General features: G+C 49.6%; 1 protein-coding gene across 1 annotated transcript in view; it reads right to left on the bottom strand.

The window, feature by feature from the left end:
- The window catches only part of CACNA1S (calcium voltage-gated channel subunit alpha1 S), a 73076-nt gene that overhangs the window by 31827 nt on the left and 21748 nt on the right, over positions 1-19501 (bottom strand). The window contains exons 6-16 of the mRNA XM_016935467.4: positions 17893-18098; positions 16462-16565; positions 14068-14213; positions 13582-13663; positions 11786-11946; positions 6508-6733; positions 5549-5756; positions 4124-4244; positions 3137-3251; positions 2180-2273; positions 1389-1458 (exon numbers count right to left, since the gene is read on the bottom strand). Of these exons, the coding sequence (XP_016790956.2) occupies positions 1389-1458; positions 2180-2273; positions 3137-3251; positions 4124-4244; positions 5549-5756; positions 6508-6733; positions 11786-11946; positions 13582-13663; positions 14068-14213; positions 16462-16565; positions 17893-18098 (1533 nt within the window). The remainder of the gene's footprint in view (positions 1-1388; positions 1459-2179; positions 2274-3136; positions 3252-4123; positions 4245-5548; positions 5757-6507; positions 6734-11785; positions 11947-13581; positions 13664-14067; positions 14214-16461; positions 16566-17892; positions 18099-19501) is intronic.

The following is a 19501-nucleotide window of genomic DNA, read 5'->3' as shown; positions in this document are numbered from 1 at the left end:
TTTCTGTCTTGCCCAGCCTGCCACAGACCCCAGAGACACATTTCACGCTTAATCGCAGAGACCATTAATTCTTCGAGTTAGCATATTTGCATCTTTCCCCCGCCTTCTTACTTCCTTCACCTATGCCCAGTTTGTTAATTTCGTTGCACATATCTTTTGCTGTAAGCCATTTCAAACTATTTTTAGAAAGAAGCAGGATATAAACATATTCAGTCCCCTTGGTAAGACTCTCTTCCTGCTGTCCAGCCCACACCCCCTCTACCCCTCCTCTCCTTACTTCTTTCCAGCCCCTTCCTTGTCCCTGACCTCAGATTTCCTGTCAGCCACCATCTCACCTGCACACAAGTCACTGCCATCTAAGAGGTGATAACTGTTAGATGAAACAACTCAAAATGAGTTATTCTAAAACACAAATATTCATTGCTGGTAGATATTTGAAGAAATTTCATTATTCTTATTTGTACCAGCTCCATTCTCCCCATACTTCACTTTGCAAAATTCTTTCATGCATTCATTCATTCAATTTATTGAGTGCCTCCTCTGAGCCAAACACTGTGCTGTGTGGAACACAAAAGTCCCCCTGGAGCTTAGAGTCACTGGGGCAAACAGATGCTAATCAGCTGATTCCATAAGTAGACATACAAGTAGCTGATCAGCTGATGGGACAAGGAGATCTAAAATTGCCCCACTGACCCGGTGCTCCGAAGGACCCAGGACTCAGAGAGTTCTTGGGCCCCAGGGCTCTGCCAGGTGGCCTGGTAAGATTAATTCAGCCTGGTTCTGCTTGTCCTCTTCTTGGTCCAGATAAATGGGATTTCTGCAGCAGTCACTGGCTATTTGCATTTATGAGATGTTTGTGGTTTATCCACGGTTGTTTCTTATCCATGCTCCCCCTACCCCACCATTGTTTCCTCCTCTTGGACTTTCCCACATTGCCTGCCATGGTTCTATCCATCCCTGTATCCTTCCGGCCCCCAGCCCTACCGGACCCTGGATAGTGAGTAATCTGCCTCATCACGACATATATGGGCGTGTCCTCATTTATGATCCATTCTGCATGACTGGCAGGGAAGACTTGTATACCCACGTGTCCCTGTGCTTCTTGAAAACTGAGTCCTTGGCAGTGAGGCACATAGCTGGCACTCAACAAATACTTGCTGAGTTACATGAAAGTAAAATGTATGGGTTTTTCTGTTGTGTGCATTGTTGAGAGAGACAAGCTGGCAGATGGCTTATTTGCACAGAAGGGATGTCTCCGGTGTTCTGATCTCCACATGGAGGGGTACAGGTAGGGACACACAAGAGACCGCCCATGGGGAGAATTCAGGACTGGCACACCCCTACTTCACCCCAGCACCCTGCTCCAGTCCAGTCTCCAGCATCCTCACCTGGGAAGTCGGCTGAGGGGTAGGGATCCTTCACCTCATTGACATTAGATTCAAACTCATCGATTTTCAGCTGTAGGAAGGAACACAATGACTATAACAATGAAAAAGAAGTTGCAATTTCCCCTCAATGAGCATATACTGGAGAGCCTGTTAGCGTTCAGCTCACTTAATCATCCCTACAGCCTAAGGAACAGGGAATATTATGATCATCCCCATTTTACAAATGAGAGGCCAGGCCCAGCAAGGCCAGACAACTTGCAAAAGCTTCCACGGGGCAAGGCCTGAGCCCGCCCTAGCCTGTCTGACTCTATCTTCACACACCCACTGCTTGGTTCTCCAGAAGGGAGTTGAGCTTCCCCAGGCCAGGACCTCGAGCCCCTCTGTGCCCAGTTCCCTGACTTTTTTAATTCCACTTCCTCAGTTTTCAGGAATGGTGAGCAGAGCCAGATGGGAATGAGCAGGGCAGGGCTAGCAATGGTGGAAGCCGATCTGGGCCTCTCAGTGGAACAGCGGGTGTCAGGGAGAGGAAATACCTCCTTGGTCTGGAGTGGGAAGCTGCTACGCTGGAGAAGTCTGGTTCCCAGATTGGGAGGTCTGTGCCTCTCAGTGCAGGAGTCCCTGGAGATGGATTCGCTGGCTCTCCCTCCAGTCGTACGCAGGGAGATGCCCTCACCTGGCTGATAACTCTCCTACCTCCCCACCCTACCCCACCTGTACCCTGTGGTATGAAGGGAACCATGGATTGGAAGAGCCCCCAGCCTGCCTCTAACATCCCCACCTGAGGTGCTCACCTTGGCAGTGGTGGGGATGCCCTCACCCTTGGGTTTCTGCTCCAGCTTCTTGGCCATCGTTGACTTCTCCTCTTCTGACTTGTCTGGGAGACCCCTGAGTTAGAAAACCCAAAGTGGAAGCCAAACCAGAAAGTTCTCAGGGATCTGCTGAACCTGACAACACCTTCAGGAGGATCCCACACCAAGGGCTCCAGGGGATCTGTAGGAGGAGTGGCATCAGCCCCCAAATGGGAAGGGCAGTGGGCTCAGGCAAGTCCCTTCTCTGTGGTGAGAGGGCCCGACACACAGCATGGGCCCATGGCTACCGGTGGCTCACTGGTCAGCCATGTTTAATGTTGGTTGATAGTGAATGGGTGGAGTGTGGCTTTGTACTGGGTTTATACAAGATTCATAGAGTGGAAGCATGGTTTGCCCAAGATGGCTCCAACTCTTTAGAAATGTCTGAACTCCATTGCTGGTCCCTCTTGTTCCATCTTGCCTCCACAGGAACGGGTGTCCCATTCCTGTAGGCATGGGCATTGGAAGAAGCAGAACTCTGTCTAGAACCTAGGTACTTGAAGCATAATCCTCCAACCAGCAGCATGGGCACCATCAGGGAGCCTGTTCGATGTAGAACTCCAACCCCGCCCAGAGGCATAGCGACTCAGTGACAGGGTTGGGAGGGGAATTCCCAGGATCCCTCCGCAGGGGAGCCCTGCCCAACTGGCCAGGCTCTGAGGCTCTGGCATTCTACATCCTGAGGCCTGTCTGTCCAGAAGGCCAACTTGTCTCTGTTCTTGCCCCCAGGGAAGGATCTCAGCCACCCCCATGTGCAGGTTACAGAAGTTTGCCCACTGAGGTGGGTGTCACCATGTCAGGGACCCTGATCATTGGGTTACAGGGAGGCCCTGTCCAGAGCCGGAAGGCCATGGCCACGACTGAGCATTCCAGGTCCCTTCCTGCTAAGGAAGCACTCACTTGGACATCTTCCTGCGTTTTTTCTCCTCAGCCTTGGCCTTCTGGGCAGAAGTCAGGCTCTCCGCCTCGGCCAGGTTGTCCACGGCAATGGCCAGGAAGACATTGAGCAGGATGTCTGAGCGGGTTTAGCTAAGGAGCCTTTGGTTGTAGGTGGAAGGGAGCCTGCAGGGCAGGAGTTCTGTCTGCCTGCATGTGGGCAGGACCTAACCCCACTCCCAGAGCTACCCATGGGAAGGTGTGGATCCAGGGACATAGTGGAAGGCCCTCAGGGAAGCCTGCCTGCTGAGAGTACCCAGGAAGGAGCCTGAATCCTGTGGCCTTGAATCCCATCCGTTTCCTGTCCAGACTGGTCCCAGCTCCCACACTGAGCTGCGTGGAGAGCCAGTGAGGCAAAACAAGTGAGATCCATGCGAGGCACACATGAGTTGGGGAACAACGGTGCCCTTCCTCCCCACTCCCCACAGTATCACATTCCAAGGTGCAGGCACCAGGATGGCTCAGGCACTGCCAGTAACTCTCCGGCCCCATCCACCTTACCCTCATATCTGCTCCTCTAATCTCTCAGCCTGTTCTGGCTCCGTCCTTCTGGTCCCAGCGCTCAGACTGATCATCCCGGCCACAGGGTCCTGGTGGCTCCCTGCCTGCCTCTGAACCTTTGGAGAAGGCTGTCCCACCATCTTCATGCTCTTCAGCAAAGCTCTGTCCTTCCTCCCCACTGCTCTAGGCTCACTGACCTTACTGGGCTTTTAATTCCTCCCAGCTGTAGCCAAACACCCCTGTGAGTCTCTAATCTTTTTGGCAGAAAGAATTATCCTACAGCTATACCTGCATTTGCTATGTCCTACCCCCTACTGCATGGGCCTGGGAGCTCCCCTCCAGCCAGAGGGCCTGGCTACCTAGAAACTGGACACCCTTGACCCCCATTTTAAGCCCTTTCCCCCACCCCCTCCCTAAGCTCTTTTCTGCACCCTGCTCCCGAGAGGATACAGTTGCCACAGACGAAAAGGATGATGAAGTAAATGCACACAAGCATGCCAGGGTAGGACGGCCCGCCGTAGGCCATGATCCCATTGTACATCATTGAGGTCCAGTCTTCACCTGTCAGGACCTGTGTGGAGGGAGGATAGAGGGCTCGGGAACACAGAGGGGCCTGAGAGTCTTCTGTTGGGACCGCATTGACCGAAGTTCTCCTCCAACTCTGTGGTTCTCTCAGACCTTCCCTCTTTTCATTCCACAGTCTGGGTGGCCAGCCCCTGCTGTCCCCAAAACCCCTATTCCAGCTGGGGCATAGTGGCTCACGCCTGTTACTTATCACTTTGGGAGGCCGAGATGGGTGGATCATTCGAGGTCAGGAATTCGAGACCAGCTTGGCCAACATGGTGAGACCCCATCACTACTAAAAATGCAAAAATTAGCCAGGCATGGTGGTGGGCACCTGTAATCCCAGCTATTTGGGAGGCTGAGGTAGGAGAATTGCTTGAACCCAGGAGGTGGAGGTTGCAGTGAGCTGAGATTGTGCCACTGCATTCCAGTCTGGGTGACAGAGCGAGACTCCATCTCAAAAAACAAAACAAAACCCCTATTCCAATGTTCTAGAAGCTTATTGCTGCTCTCTATGGACAAGAAATTGGACTGTGGGCTCACCATTTCCCTGTTCTCTTCCTAACCCCCGGGCTTCACTGTGCTTCACCCACCCAGGCCTCCTGTTATTCTGGCCTTAGAAGTCCTGTGAAATGTCGAGTCTCTTGAAAGGCCAGAGGCCTGAACAGCCAGTGGGGCTAATGGAAGAAAGAGAGGATCGACGGACGATCACACACTGCCTTTCTCACTGGTACAAAACGGAGGTGTCACTCATGAAATATGGGCCACTCCAGAGAGGAATGTTTCCACGTCTACACTAAGAAAACTCCTCCAGGAGGCCAGGGACCCTGAAAGCTTCTCACTGGGCCACAGCCATGCTCCCTTGGGTGGCTGATAGTGAATCGGCTGTGCCGCCCCTGCAGAGTGAGAAATGGTTTCCATTTCTCTGGGGCTTTCTCAGCCTTCGGGAGAAAAAGCTCCCCTTATCTGACTTTGCCCTGAGACCCGAGTGGCACATGAAAGCATGCATCCGGACTCCCAGGCCATCCCTAACCCAGTCATATTATCCTGCAGTAGGCCAGCACTGTGCTGGGCACCAGAAACAAAGACTAATCAGACAAAGTAGGTGCAGCTGCAGTGAAGGAGACCCATAAGCAAGTGTTACAATGGAGAGAAGCACAGGTGATAGGGGAGCCCAGAGAAGGACATTGCACTCAACCAGCAGATCAGACAAGGCTTCCTGGAGAAGGTGATGCCCACCTTGATCTTGAAGGACAAGAAGCAGGATTCAGCAACCGTGCAGAAGGAGGGACACGCAGAGGGAGAGCCTACCTGGAAGACGCTGATGAGGGCTTGGGGAAAGTTGTCGAAGTTGCTGCGCCGTACTTCTGTGTCTTCAAAGTCATACCTCCCCCCAAAGAGCTGCATGCCCAGGAGGGCGAAGATGACGATGAAGAGGAAGAGCAGCAGCAGCAGGGAGGCGATGGAGCGGATGGAATTGAGCAGGGATGCCACCAGGTTGCTCAGCGACGTCCAATATCTGAAGGAGGAGGAGGCACAAGGTGGGAGGAGACAGACCCTCTCACTGGGGCCCACGAGGTGTGGACAGGCTTGGGGGAAAGACTCAGGACTGATGTGACACAGAGGGAGGGGGCTGCTTCAGGGCTGGAAGGCCCTGGATTCATGGCTGCATGCCCACTCTCTCCTTCCTGCAGAGCACTTGTCTGTTTGTAATTTCACACTGGTTAATATGACTATTGATTAACTTTAGGTCCCATCACTGGACAAGAAACCCCGTGAGAATAAGGACAGCTTTTCTCCTGTGCACCCTCGACGCCCTGTGCTTAGCACAGTACCCAGCTCATGCAAGTGACGGATAAATAGTGCCAGCAGATGAACCCCTCTCCACTTCCCTCACCACCTCACAAAGACCCTGATTGTCTGTGTTCCTCCTTCTTTCTTATTTCCACCCCTTTCCCTACAGCTCTTCCTGTCCTCCTTCCCTCTTCCCATCTTTCCTTTTCTTTTCTTCCTTTCTCTTTTCCACCACCCCCACTCCCTGCCCTGCCATAGACTATGGTAAGAAAAAAAACAGAGAAATGAGTTCAAAGTGGGGAAGTGATTCTTTTTTCACAGAAGGAGGTTATTTCAAGGAGGGAGGGAAGTCTGGGCAAGGGGCCAGTGGTGAACCTGCACAGATCCCAGACCCCAGGAAATGAGATGGGTGTAGACCAGACTAGCCCGTGGTGCCGGCCGGGGACCTGGGAGTGCCAGCCGACCCCGGCACTCACTTGGTGATCTTGAAGATCCTCAGGAGGCGGATGCAGCGGAGCACGGAGATGCCCAGGGGTGTCATGGCGCCCGACTCCACCAGCAGGATCTCCAGGATACCGCTGCACACCACGAAGCAGTCGAAGCGGTTGAAGATAGACATGAAGTACTGGCGCAGGCCCAGCCCGTACATCTTCATCAGCATCTCAACGGTGAAGAGGGACAGCAGCACCCGGTTGGCAATGTCTGTAGGGTTGGTGGCACAGCCCCGGCATCACTCTCCTTCCCTTCTCCTGACTCCCAGCCTTGGCCGTGGCTGGGCCTCAACCCAGGACGCCCCTTCCCTTGTTTCCAAGGCACCATGGATGTTTTTTGGGGGTGCAGGGGGCAGGGCCTCACTCTGCCCAGACTGGAGTGAAGTGGCACAATTATGGCACACTGCAGCCTCGACTTCCCAGGATCAAGTGATCCTCCCCACTACCGGCATGCACCACCACATCCAGCTAGTTTTTTGTATTTTTAATAGAGACAGGGTTTCGTCATGTTGCCCAGGCTGGTCTTGAACTCCTGGGCTCAAGCAATCCACTGGCCTCAGCCTCCCAAAATGCTGGGATTACAGGTGTGAGCCACTATGCCCAGCGAATTTTTAAATTAGCTTCAAAAAAAAAAAAACCCCCGGTAAATTTTGCCCATTGATTTCTTGCAAGCTAACTCATATCATATTTAACAGGAAGAGGATTTTATTACTCTTAATTCTACTGAAGTTCATTAAGTCTGCTACTCTCTCATTCCTATACACCTCCCTCCTGGTAGAGAAGGGTCCTGCCACCTACCTGAAGCCAATCCATCCTCCCACGCTTTGCCCCCTCCCCCTTTTCGGGAAGCTCCCTGTCCGTGATTCTTTTTCTTTCCTATATATTTAACTTCTTTCTTTCAAATGGACCCTCCCTTTGCCATTCTTAAAGCCAAAGTCTAGGCCGAGCGCAGTGACTCACACCTGTAATCCCAGCACTTTGGGAGGTCGAGGCAGGTGGATCACAAGGTCAAGAGATCGAGACCAGCCTGACCAACATGGTAAAACCCCGTCTCTACTAAAAATACAAAAAGTAGCTGGGTGTGGTGGCATGCGCCTGTAGTCCCAGCTACTCGGGAGGCTGAGGCAAGAGAATCGCTTGAACCTGGGAGGCGGAGGTTGCAGTGAGCCGAGATCAAGCCACTGCACTCTGGCCTGGTGACAGAGTGAGACTCCATCTCAAAAAAAAAAAAAAACAAAACCAAAAAACCCAAGACTCTCCCATTTTGCCTCTATCTTCTGTCCTAGCTCTCTCCTCCCTGTCACCGTCAAACTCCCGAAAGTTGTCTATATTGCTCTCTTCACTTCTTCACCCCCTGCCCTGCCACATTTGCTCTTCACCTCATCCCTACCTGGATGCACCCTCACTACTTCACCAACACTACTCTCTCCAGGGGCATCGATCTGCCACATCCAATGCTAATCTAACCCTCCTGCTCCTGACCTCCCAGCAGCACTGGGCACTGTTGACCATTCTCTTGCTTTTTCAAGCATTCTGTCCTTGGTTTCTGTGGTGCCACATCCTTCTGGGTTTCCTCTACTTCTCTGTATTTTCCTAAGCCTCCTCTGCAGATGTATTCTTTACATCAGCAAGTATAGGGTCTTCCAGTTCTCCCCACCCCCACCCTGCCACTTTCTTTCTGTGTCCTGACTGAAAATCGCAGAGCACTTTGACTGCTCTGGGACCCGCAGCTACAGGTTTTCCTCAGCAGGCTTGACCTCAAACTGGGGCCTTGAACATTCCTAGGCACTAATAAAGGTAATAGGTGTTGCCCCAAACATTGAAAGGAACTGGCCACAGCCCTGAGCCAGAATCCTTAAACCCTTATCTAAAGTCCATGCCCTGACCCCATTGCTGTGGATAAGTCTGGGTAGAACACCCCTTTTCTCTTGCTGTCCATCATGAGAATTGCTGCAACATTCTGTATAGTAAGTTTCCCCAACAAAAGCTTTGGACTGATCCCTGGCATTTAGTGCTTCTTTCTTTGGAATCGCAACCAACCCTATCTCAAGACTGTTTGGGGTAGTCCTTTGTGAGAATTCCCCTACCACAGCTTTTGGGGCAATTCCAGCTGAAGGTTCAGCAGGATGAAACAGCGAGTCATTGAATGCTTGATTTGAGTGATACCCTTGAGTATACACTCTCCCCTGGAGATCTGGTGTTATCTAAGACCACAGCTTCAGACCATCCCCTCCAATGCGTCCCAGATTTAGTTCTTCAGCTGAGACTGCTCTGCTGAGTTCCAGACCTATTTTTCCGTCTGCTTCCTTGACATATCCATTGGGATGTCTCAAAGGCACATCAAACTCACCATGCCCAAGACAAAGCTCAGGGATACTGCTCATCCTCCCCCACTACCCCAAATACTTGGTCATTAACCATTTTCTCAGTAGGTGGCACTACTAGCCATTTATCTGCATAGGCCACAAACCTCAAAATCACCCCTGACTCCTCTTGGTGGGCACTGTTCACATCATCTCCACATTTGGTCATTGACAGTGTTTTGACAATGACTGGCACATTGACGGTGCTCTCGAGAAGATTGGTTGAGATGAATGAATGAATGAATTCATCTGACCTGTAGCTAGTAATTTAAAACTAGCTTTGTTTCCTATTTCATTCCCATAGAAAAAGATAATCTTGTTTTCTATTTATTTTCCTTCTTTTACCTCTTTCATCATTTTAAACAGTCTCCTTTGTACTGTTCTATCATCTCAGGTTTTTGGGGCTGCCAGCTTCCATTGATTGTACCTGATGACTCTTTCTCAGGGTGGCTCTGTTCCTTATTTGGTTTGCAGTTTTTTGTTGTTGTTGTTTGTTTGTTTGTTTTTTTAATTGTGATCTCATCTTCAGGAAACACTTTTCCCTTCAGAAATTCTTTATGCCTTAGATTAAGAAGCATCCTTAAAGAATGGTTTATGTTTGCTTCTGTTGAGTACCCCAGGGATTTTACTTGTTTGCAACTTGATTTTTATGTTACTATCTTAGTTTAGAATCCTTGGACCATGAGAGGTAGTGTATATTGGACCCCATACCTATATAAGGCACTGATAGGATTTTGATTTTTCACTTGAGACATTTTTCCTTTCTCCCAGGGCCTCTAGCAGGAATAAACTTCCAAGCTCATTTCCTGGCCCAGTGAGATTTTGGCTTCCCTTCCATGGGGGCAGCCTTTCCAGGGCCCTGGCTCTATGTAGGTATGACAGTGCCAGTTCCCACCTCATGCAGGCCCAGGGCCCTGTCTCCAGCCCTGCACAGGCCTTAGGAACCCAGCTGCTACCCATTAGGGTTTAGGCCTAGGTCTAAAATGTCCTTGGAAGTCAGCTCACAAGCTCGCTGCTCTGGCTTTGGGTCACTTCTTTGTTTCTGCCACTAAAAGACTTCCTTTTCATTCCAGGAAACATCATTCTTATGCCTTATGCAGCAGTGTTACTTGTTTGTAGTGGGAAGGGCACTGAGTTTGTCCACCGTGTTGTTGGAACTGGTCAGTCTTTTCTCGTATCCTACTCATCTCACGGTCCAGAGCTTCACACCCAGGTGAACATCTACCATGTGGACGAGGCCGACTCACTGACCTTCCACCAAGACTGATCTTTCCAAGACTCAAGTCTGATCACATTATATTCCTGCTTTTAACTTCTCACTGGCTTTCCATTGCCTAAAGTGTAAAGTCCAACACTTTATTCACATATAAGGCCTGATATCGTTTGGATAGACAGCCCTGCCCAAATCTCATGTGGAAATGTAATTCCCAATGCTGGAGCTGGGGCCTGGTGGGGGGTGTTTGGATTGTGGGGACAGATTCCTCATGAATGGCTTGGGCCATTTCTTTGGTGTTAAGTCAGCTCACTCTGAGTTCACCACAAAACCTGTCATTTAAAAGTGTGTGGCACCTCCCCTCCCACTCTTTCTCTCTCTTGCTCCTGCTTTCGCCATGTGACATGCCTGCCCTCCCTTTGCCTTCCATCATGATTGTAGGCTTTCCAAGACCTCCTCAGAAGCTGAGCAGATGCCAGCCCATGTTTTCTGTAAAGGCTGCAGAACTGTGAGCCAACCAAACCTCTTTTCTTTATAAATTACCCAGTCTCAGGTGCATTTTTTTTTTTTTTTTTGAGACAGAGTCTCGCTCTGTCACCAGGCTGGAGTGCAGTGGTGCAATCTCGGCTCACTGCAATCTCCACCTTCCAGGTTCAAGCGATTCTCCTGCCTCAGCCTCCTGAGTAGCTGGGACTATGGGTGCATGCCACCACGCCCAGCTAATTTTTGTATTTTTAGTAGAGATGGGGTTTCACCATGTTGGCCAGGATGGTCTCGATCTCTTGACCTTGTGATCCACCCACCTCAGCCTCCCAAAGTGCTGGGATTACAGGCGTGAGCCACCGTGCCCGGCCTCAGGTATTTTTTTATAGCAACACAAGAATGGCCTAACACAAGGCCCCCATGAGCAAACACATGTGTTGCCACTCTCTTAGTCACATGCAAAGTTCTTACGGCTTCCTGAATTTACTAAACTGTTTTACGTCTTCATATCTTTGCACACACTGTTCCTTCTGCAGGATCCCCTCCTCCCTTTGACTTCCTAGGGCTTGTTTACCTATCCTTTAAGATCCACAGAGTTTCAGCATCTCTTCTGTGATTCTCCTCTTGCTGCTACCTTGTATTTACCTCTATCATTGCCCTCCTTCTATTGACTTGGAATTATTTATTAAGATCAGTCTTCCCCTCTGGCTAAGTAAGCTCCTTGAAGCCAGGAGTGGTGTATTAGTGTTCTCTGTATCCTGAGTTCTTTTCCTGTGCCTTACATGTAGGATGCACTCAATACATAGTTGGTGAAAGATTGTTGTTTTTGTAGAATTTGAACTTGGGTGCTTAGAGTTCCAAATTACTAGCAATTTTATGTCCAGTGATCTGTGATTGGAATAATCTGCCCGGACACCTGGGCAAGCACCTGTCCCAGCCTATTGCTTTTACTGACCTTGGTAAGTAACAAAGCCATGAAGAGGAAAATTGGGTATGTGGCTTTGCCACTTGAGGTCTCCGTTTTACCCCCGTGAAAGGAGCTGATTAGGTCATATAATCCAGCACTTATGGTCCATAATTTTTAGAAAATGATGTCAATATCTAATTGACCTCTTCTGCACAACCTGTGGTGCCATTGGCTGATTTTGACATCAAGCCACAGCCACATGTGCCCTCCTCCCGGCTTCACTCCGTTCCACCTCACCTTGCAAACGGGTCAGCCAGAGAGGCTGGTTGTGGTGCTCTGAGGCGATAGACAGGGTGTTGAGGGCAACGATGAGAATCACCAGCCAATAGAAGACCTTGGACTTCACGATGTCATGGCACTTCCAGCGAAAGATGCGGTTCCACTGCCTCCAGTGTCGGCTGAGGGAGGGGACAGAGGATGGCCTACAGTGCTGTGCTGTTCTACGCCCCACCTGTCCAAGCTACCTTCAGACAAACTCCAGCCATGCGTAGCCTGACCACCCCACTTCCTCCAGCCACATGAGAGAAGCTCAGGGCATGAGCTGGGGAGCCAGACTGAGTAAAATCCTCCATCTTTCACCGAAGAGTGATAATGACGTAAACCTCCAAGGCAATGGAATGAGAGGATGCACGCAAAATGCTTAGCACAAGTGCCTGGCAAGGAGCACACGCTCCGTGTGGTTTAATTTTAATTAAAGCAACTCTGAGATGCCACGTTTTGCCCCTTATCAAAGGCCACTCTTCAACAAATTAATAATATCTGGGGAGGGTGAGGGGAAATGAGCTTTGACAGTACAATCTTTTTGGGATGAATTGGCAGCACTTACCAAAATTTAAAGTCTATATGCTCTGTTTATTAATGTTTTATTATTTATTTATTTAGACAGGTCTTGCTAGGTTGCCCAGACTGGACTTGAACTCTTGTGCTCAAGTGACCCTCCCACCTCAGACTTCCGAGGAGCTGGGAGTAGCTATACCCTTTGACCCAGCAAGTCTATTTCTAGAGTTCCTTTGGCAGAAGTGGTCATACTCATCCACAACTGTTCCCTGCAGCACTGTTTGTATCGCCAAAGAGGGGAAAAATTAACTACATTATGGCATATTCATCCTGTGGAATGTTTTACATCCAAAGATACAAGAGGGAAAGTGAATCTGCTCTGAAAATTGCTCTCAATAGATAATTTTAAGTAAAAAAAGGTAAGTAACTAGATAATCCTTTATTGGATTATCCTTTAGTGTGTATTATATTCATTTATTTGACAAATATTTGGCAACACCTCATATGTGCTAGGCACTCTTCTAGTCCCTGTGGTGACAGTAGTTAACATAAACAACCCCATTATGTAAAAAATCAAAACAAAAACAAAAAAATCCTGGCACGTGTGTGTGTGTGTGTGTGTGCAAGACGGATGAAAGCACAGAAAAGATCTTAGAGGCTGCACATCTGTTACCATGGTTACCTCTTTGAAGGGCACTGGAGACCTTCATCTTTTCTTTGATGTATAGCTCTATTGTTTGATCTTTCAAAATCATAATTAAGTATGAATTTGTAAAAGGAAACAGCCAACCAAATAAACAAACCCTCCTCTTAAGACAATGGCGAGAGAGCATGGAGTGTGCTCTTGCCTCCAGCCTCCTTCCTGAGGGGCTCCCGGTTTGTGCAGCCTCTGCTGTGTACACTTTCCCTCTTCCCTCACAGAGGTTTCCAACACGAATGACCTCACCGAGCTCTGCCCTGATCAGGGTGAAGCAGCAGCAAGCATGCTCACTGCTCCCGGAGGCTCCCAGTGTCCTTCTTATGTGCTATATAAATAGGTCATCTGCTCAGGACCCCTCTGATTGCACATTCCCCGAAGGTCTGGTCCCTGCGGAGTCCCTCAGAGCAGGAACTGGCCCTATTTTCTTAAAAAGGCGGCCTTTCTAAAGGATTAGACAAGTGACTCTGAAACCACTGAGGGGAAGTAACTGGACTCTACCCTCATGTCTCAGGGAGCTGGGGGTTGGGGGTTCCTGGGGCGGTGGGCAGATACTCACATGAACTGGATGATTTTGTTCAAGCCTGCAATTTCATACAGGCTCTCTGTGTCAGAGCCACCTTCATCCAAAGACAGTTTTCCTGGAGACAGGAGAGAAAGAGTCAGCCAACCTTCGGGGACCCTCTGGGCTGGACACACCTAGGCTGGGCACCCAAGACAAGGGCCCATTGACCAGAGATATCTGCGACAATGGGTCCTAGGTAGGCCTGGATTGCTTCGTGCTTTCCAGAGACTGAGAGTTCCAAGAGCTAAAGAGCCCACTTTATCTGCAGGGGAGGGGCTGTGAGGATGGGCAGCAAGTACCTTTGGGAAGAGCTCTGGTCACACCTGGATCCTACCATTTTGAGCCATTTTGCTTTAGGCAAGTCACTCACCCTCAAAGGACTAATGTTGGACTTGCTCAGTGGGCCTGATTGCAAGGTATGACTCAGAGGTGGGAGTGAGAGAGTGGGGTGAGTGCTGACCACAGCCTTTGGGCCCAAACCTTCTCTGAAGTCCTCAACGTCCATGACCTCGCCCTGCGTGATCCAGCTCATGTAGCCCCGAAGGTCCTCATCTAGTTGCTGCTTCTCCCGGAGCTTCTGGAAGGTTCCCCTGGACTTGGCCTTCTCCCGCTCCTTGGTGAATTCCCTGAAATGAGATGGGGGAACCAGGAGAGCAGGAGAAGAGGGAACAGTGTCAAGGAAAGACTGAGCTTCCTGAGGACAGACAAGCCTGGACTTCTGTGACTGGAGCGCTCCTTTTTCTGGCCCCAGGGTGTTGCCTGGTGTCCAGGTGCCCCTCAAGGTGGCTGAGAGACAGCCCCTCTCACTTCCCGCTCACCCGTCCCCACCCTCCAGGAACATCCTGGAGCACTCCTTACCCCTTCCTCATTTCTTTCTTCTCATCCATCTCATTGTCTCCTGCCTTGTTTTGGGGTTCCCCTTGCACATTAGAGGTTAATGACGAGGCAGTCCATTGCCTAACTGAATCAGCCACGGAGCCTCAAATTGGCCATACTGCCCCAACCCTTCAAACTACCTTAGAAATTTAGTTTTGTACAGACCAAAGGCCTGGGGAAAATTCTCCTTGGACTCCAAGGAACCAGTTGGCATGGCTGGAAGAAAAGGACCCAAGGCTCCGTGAGGGATCTTCAGGCCAGCAGAGGGCAGCCCTGGGCTATGGCCACCTGCCCTGTGGGGCAGGAGGAAGAAGACAGCACAGGCGTAGGCTCTGAGGAGCTGCGCCTGGCAGCCAGGAGGGGTTGGCCCACAGGGCAGGTCGAGTTGCCCTGGTCAGGTGGGGTCCAGGGAGGGGCTCTTGACCATTTTGTGCCATGGACCCTTTGAAAGTCCAGTGAAGCCTATGGATCTCTCTTCAGAATAATGTGAAATGCACAAAATAAAACCGTAGCATGACAAAGAAGCCAGTTACAGTTAGGCTTCACTTAATGACTGGGATGCGTTCTGAGAAAGGCATTGTTAGGTGACTTCATCTCTGTGCAGACATCAAGAGCATACTTGCACAAACCTAGATGGGAGAGCCGACTACACATCTAGGCTACATGGCATAGCCTATTGCTCCTAGCCTACAAACCTGGACAGCATGTTACCATACTGCATACTGTAGGTGATTGTATCTGTGGATCTAAACATAGCTAAACATAGAAAAGGTACAGTAAAGATACAATCTTAGCCCACCACTGTTGTGGATGCAGCCCGTCATTGACTGAAATGTCATCATGCAGCACATGACTGTATGTTAAAATATAGTTATCAAAATGCAAAAAAATTGTGATCAAGTAATACATTTGCTTTTTCATTAACTCATTAGCAAGATCTAGCTGCAGGTTTGATATCTACCATAATTTCAAAGTATGGAGTAGTTAGTGTAAATACTATTTGCAACAACTGTAATGTGACATGATTTCTATTAGGACAAGTCGTAGGCCCTGCTAATAGCACTGTGGTTTGTTGCCTATGTTCATTACTAAAGGAAACACTAAATTTCAGTTACAGTTGTGAAAAATAAAGATAAATGTTTCCCATGCAAGTTTACAGACTCCCAGAATTCTATCTATAGACTGCCTGGAAGGAAGCTTCTGGAATGGGATGATACCAATGGGGAAGAAGGCTGATGGTGACTTCTAGCCTCTCTGCTGTGCTTGGGTGGGTGGAGGGATGACAGCGGGACTGTCTCAAAGAGAACAGCTCTCATTAATAATGACCATTAGTATTTAGTGCTTATTTTGTGCTGGACTCTGTTCTAAGTACTTTATATGTATTAACTTATTTAATCCTGACAACAACCCTATGAGATAGATACTGAAATAATTCTTAGGTGGCAGATGTGGAAATTAAGGCACAGAGAAGTTAGGTAATTAGGTAAAGGTCACGCAGCCACCAAGCAGTAGTGCAGGGATTTAAATGTGGGCATTCTAGCTCCAGAGTCTGTGTGCTTAACCGAAAGCCCCACCGCCTCTTAGTGCTGAGGCTCCACTTAGGCACCCCCGGGGCCAGGAGGCTGGAGTTTCAGGGGCTTCACTGAGGAGTGTCAAAACAGAGGGACGGGAGGGGTGAGAATGGGGGAAGACTTGAGGAGGAGGAAAAAGGCAAATTAAAAATTGAAGGGCTCCTGTGTGCCTCTCCTCTCTTCCTGCTCACCAGGAAGGAAGCGCTCTTGGCCCAACTGAGATGACAGGGAACCCAGGGATGAGCCGAGGGCCTGACTCACAGCCCCCTGCCCTGCTCCACTCCTTCCTCCTCCTCCCTTCTCTCCTCCTCCTCTCCACCCGCCCCCCACCCCTCCTGTTTCTTTTCCCTCCGTTCCTTTTCCTTCCTCCTCCTTCTCCCCTCCTCCTCTTTCTCTTTTCTCCCCTGGCTACCTTTGAATTTCTTACCCACTCAGGACACCCAGCACCAGGTTGAGGATGAAGAAGGATCCCAGCAGAATGAGGGTGACAAAATAGATCCAGGGCCACTCATTCCCGATGGCATCATTGACCTGGTCAGGACAGAAGTGTGATCCTCTGAGTTGAGGGCTTGGTTCCTCTTCCCCAAGTCTGCTCATTAAGACTCCACCCAACCCTGGGGGACAAGGAGAGAAGCCACCCTGGGATATTGAGGGGACATTTTTCCTAACCTGAGGACTAGTCTGGAAGGACTTTTCCAGCCTGAGGACTAGGAGCTGGTCTGGAAGGATCTCCCTAGGGAGACCTTGCTGACTGCCTACCTGGCCCGGGCAAGACTGACCTAATTTCCCTCCAACCAAGAGTGTCTCCTATCTGCCTCCCTCACTTGATCTCCCTCATAGACTCTATCTCCAGTTGATTTATTTAAAGCCAAGATTTTTCAAATGAACAACGTCTGTGACCCCGGACAAGTCACCTAACATCTCTGAGCATTATTCCCAACCATCTAATGGCGATAATGACATGGGCTATCTCTCCTCACAGGCTTGATACAGAGGTGAAATCATACATGTGACAGTCCTTTGACATTTTAAATAATTTGCTCTCCTAATGCACACTTACAATAAATATTTGTACTAATCCTTTGTATTTGCAAAGCATTTGACAGTTTTACAATCCCCCCACCCCCACAATAGGCGGAGTCATATTGTGGTTAATTCTGGATTGGAGCCAGGGGGATCAGAGTTCGATTCTTGGCTCTGTTGTTCACTAAGTTCTTAACCATGGGCAAGTTACTTTAATCTCTCTGAGCCTCAGTTTCTTTATCTGTAAAATGGGAGCAATGCCTTCCATCATTGAAGGATGAAATAAGAAATCTAGCTCTTAACAAACACCAAATAAATAATATACTCCAACAAAGAAACTCTTATGGAGTGTTGACTGTGTGCCGAGCACTGTTGTAATTCTCCCACTAACTCTGATATAGACAGTATTATTATCCTTATTTTATAGGTGAGGAAACTAATATCTAATAATAGTTATATGGGAAAGCAGTCTTGCAGAGGCAAGGAAAAAGACTCAAAGGGCCCTTCGTTCCTCAAAAAGTCTGAAATTCTAAGCCATCAGAATTGAGTCACTCACAGCCAGGTTTTTCCTGGTTTCCATTCTTCACCCGCCCCTTGGATCCTGCACAGACATATTGTATCATGGGGATTTCCCCATAGGATGCTGGGGCACATACCTGGGAACCAGAAAGGGACACACATCCTGTATAGATTCCCCAGGGAGGAGCAAGAGGGAGCTGTGGTCACTCAAGTCACAGACTGGCCTCCTGTGTGGACTGGCAAGCCCTCTCTCCCCACTCCCTTGCAAGCCTGTGGATGAAGGGAGATGGTTCTGCAGGCACGGGCCCAGACCCACCCAGTAAAGGACGTCAGTCCATCCCTCCATGGTAATGCACTGGTACACGGTGAGCATGGAGAAGCCGAAGTTGTCAAAGTGGGTGATGCCGTGGTTGGGCCCTGGCCAGCCGCCCCGGCACTCACTGCCATTGATGGTGCACCGGCGCCCTGAGCCCGTCCTGGCGCAGGGCGATGGCTCTTCATTCTCCACCGTGGCCACGATATCTGGAGGCAGAAGGCAAAGGGAACATCAGACAACAGTAGTAGGTGGACAACGACAGGAGGAAAGGTGTATAAGAGCAGTTTAAGAGAATTGAGCAGTAAGTCTAAAGACACTCTGCCGAAAATGCAAAAGACAGCTTCACATGGAGCAGACGGTGACAGTGAAGAGGAATGCCTTGGGCTGAGGATGGCTACAGGCAGCGGGAACTATGTCTTGGGCCCCTGGGCCTCATGGCAGGGTCGGCTTCTAGGATTAATTGTCCTAAGCAGTGCAACCCGTGAAAGAGGAGTAATCTGAGTGTCATTTGTCCCTACAGAACTTTAAAAAAGAAGGCAGCTGCCTGGCTGGAGCAGGGCTGGAGGTGGAGGGCTCACATGTTCTGACTTGAGAGTTCTGTCTGGGAGGTGAAATTGGAGAAGCTCCAAAAGCACTGGGCAAAGCTTTACAAGATACCCAGCTGACGGGGCAGGGGTCTGCACTTAGGGGAAGTTCCCGCCAGGCCCGAGCCTGCACTCTCCTTTGTTCCCCTGGATGATGCTTTCTTGTCTCTAAAATCCTGTACTTCTGATGACATCCTGCATCTCCTTTTATCTTAGGATGTTTTACAGTCTCCTTTTGTGTTCAGAGATTAGATTGGCTCACCAGAACTGGAACACCCTGCCTTACCCATATTTATCTATTTACGGTGTAGGCTCAATGCTCTGAAGATGGAAAGGAGAGGACATTGATGGGTCTGTGGGGGCCCTGACCCCATGAAGTCAGAAGCCCCAATCCGAGAGGGGCTTTTGAGCACTGCTGCTCAGCATTCCTCAAGATCTCATGAGAACACCAGTGAGACCTCCAAATTTGGGTTGAAGGTGTGATCAAAGGTCACCTCCTATCCATCCTGATAATGCTTATGATAGGATGTAGATTGTGGTGGTGATGGGAGGAGGCTGAAATGGGAGGGGTCTAGGAATATAATCCCTGAAAGCTGGACCAGAGTTTACTCTTGTGAGTTGGGTTTAGGACTGGTGTTGACTGTCCCTTTGTTGTCAGTGGTCATGAGGAGGTGAGTAGAGTCTTCTGAGACACTGAAGGCCTAGAACAGTTATTCTGGTGAGTTCAATGCCAGGGCTTATGGAGGAGGCTAAGTCCCAGTGAGCTGCTGGCAGGGTAGAGCAGCCAGTCTCAGAGTGGGACCCGAGATTCTTTCAGGGTGTTGGCCTGACCAAAATGATTTTCACAATACTGCTAAGACGTTAGTTGCCCATCTGTCTCTCATTCTCTCAACAATGTAGACTGGAATTTTCCAGAGGCTACATGAGTTGTGATTTGGCAGCACACACACACAGAAGTTGATGTGAGAGTCCAGCAGCCTCTATCAAGCCAGGCAGTGAAGAGATTTACAAAAAGTGTAAAATAG

The sequence above is a fragment of the Pan troglodytes genome, chromosome 1 (genome assembly GCF_028858775.2).
Source record: "Pan troglodytes isolate AG18354 chromosome 1, NHGRI_mPanTro3-v2.0_pri, whole genome shotgun sequence".
Lineage (NCBI taxonomy): Eukaryota > Metazoa > Chordata > Mammalia > Primates > Hominidae > Pan > Pan troglodytes.
The sequence above is the reverse complement of the archived record's forward strand: the minus strand, read 5'-3'. Positions and strand labels throughout refer to the sequence as shown.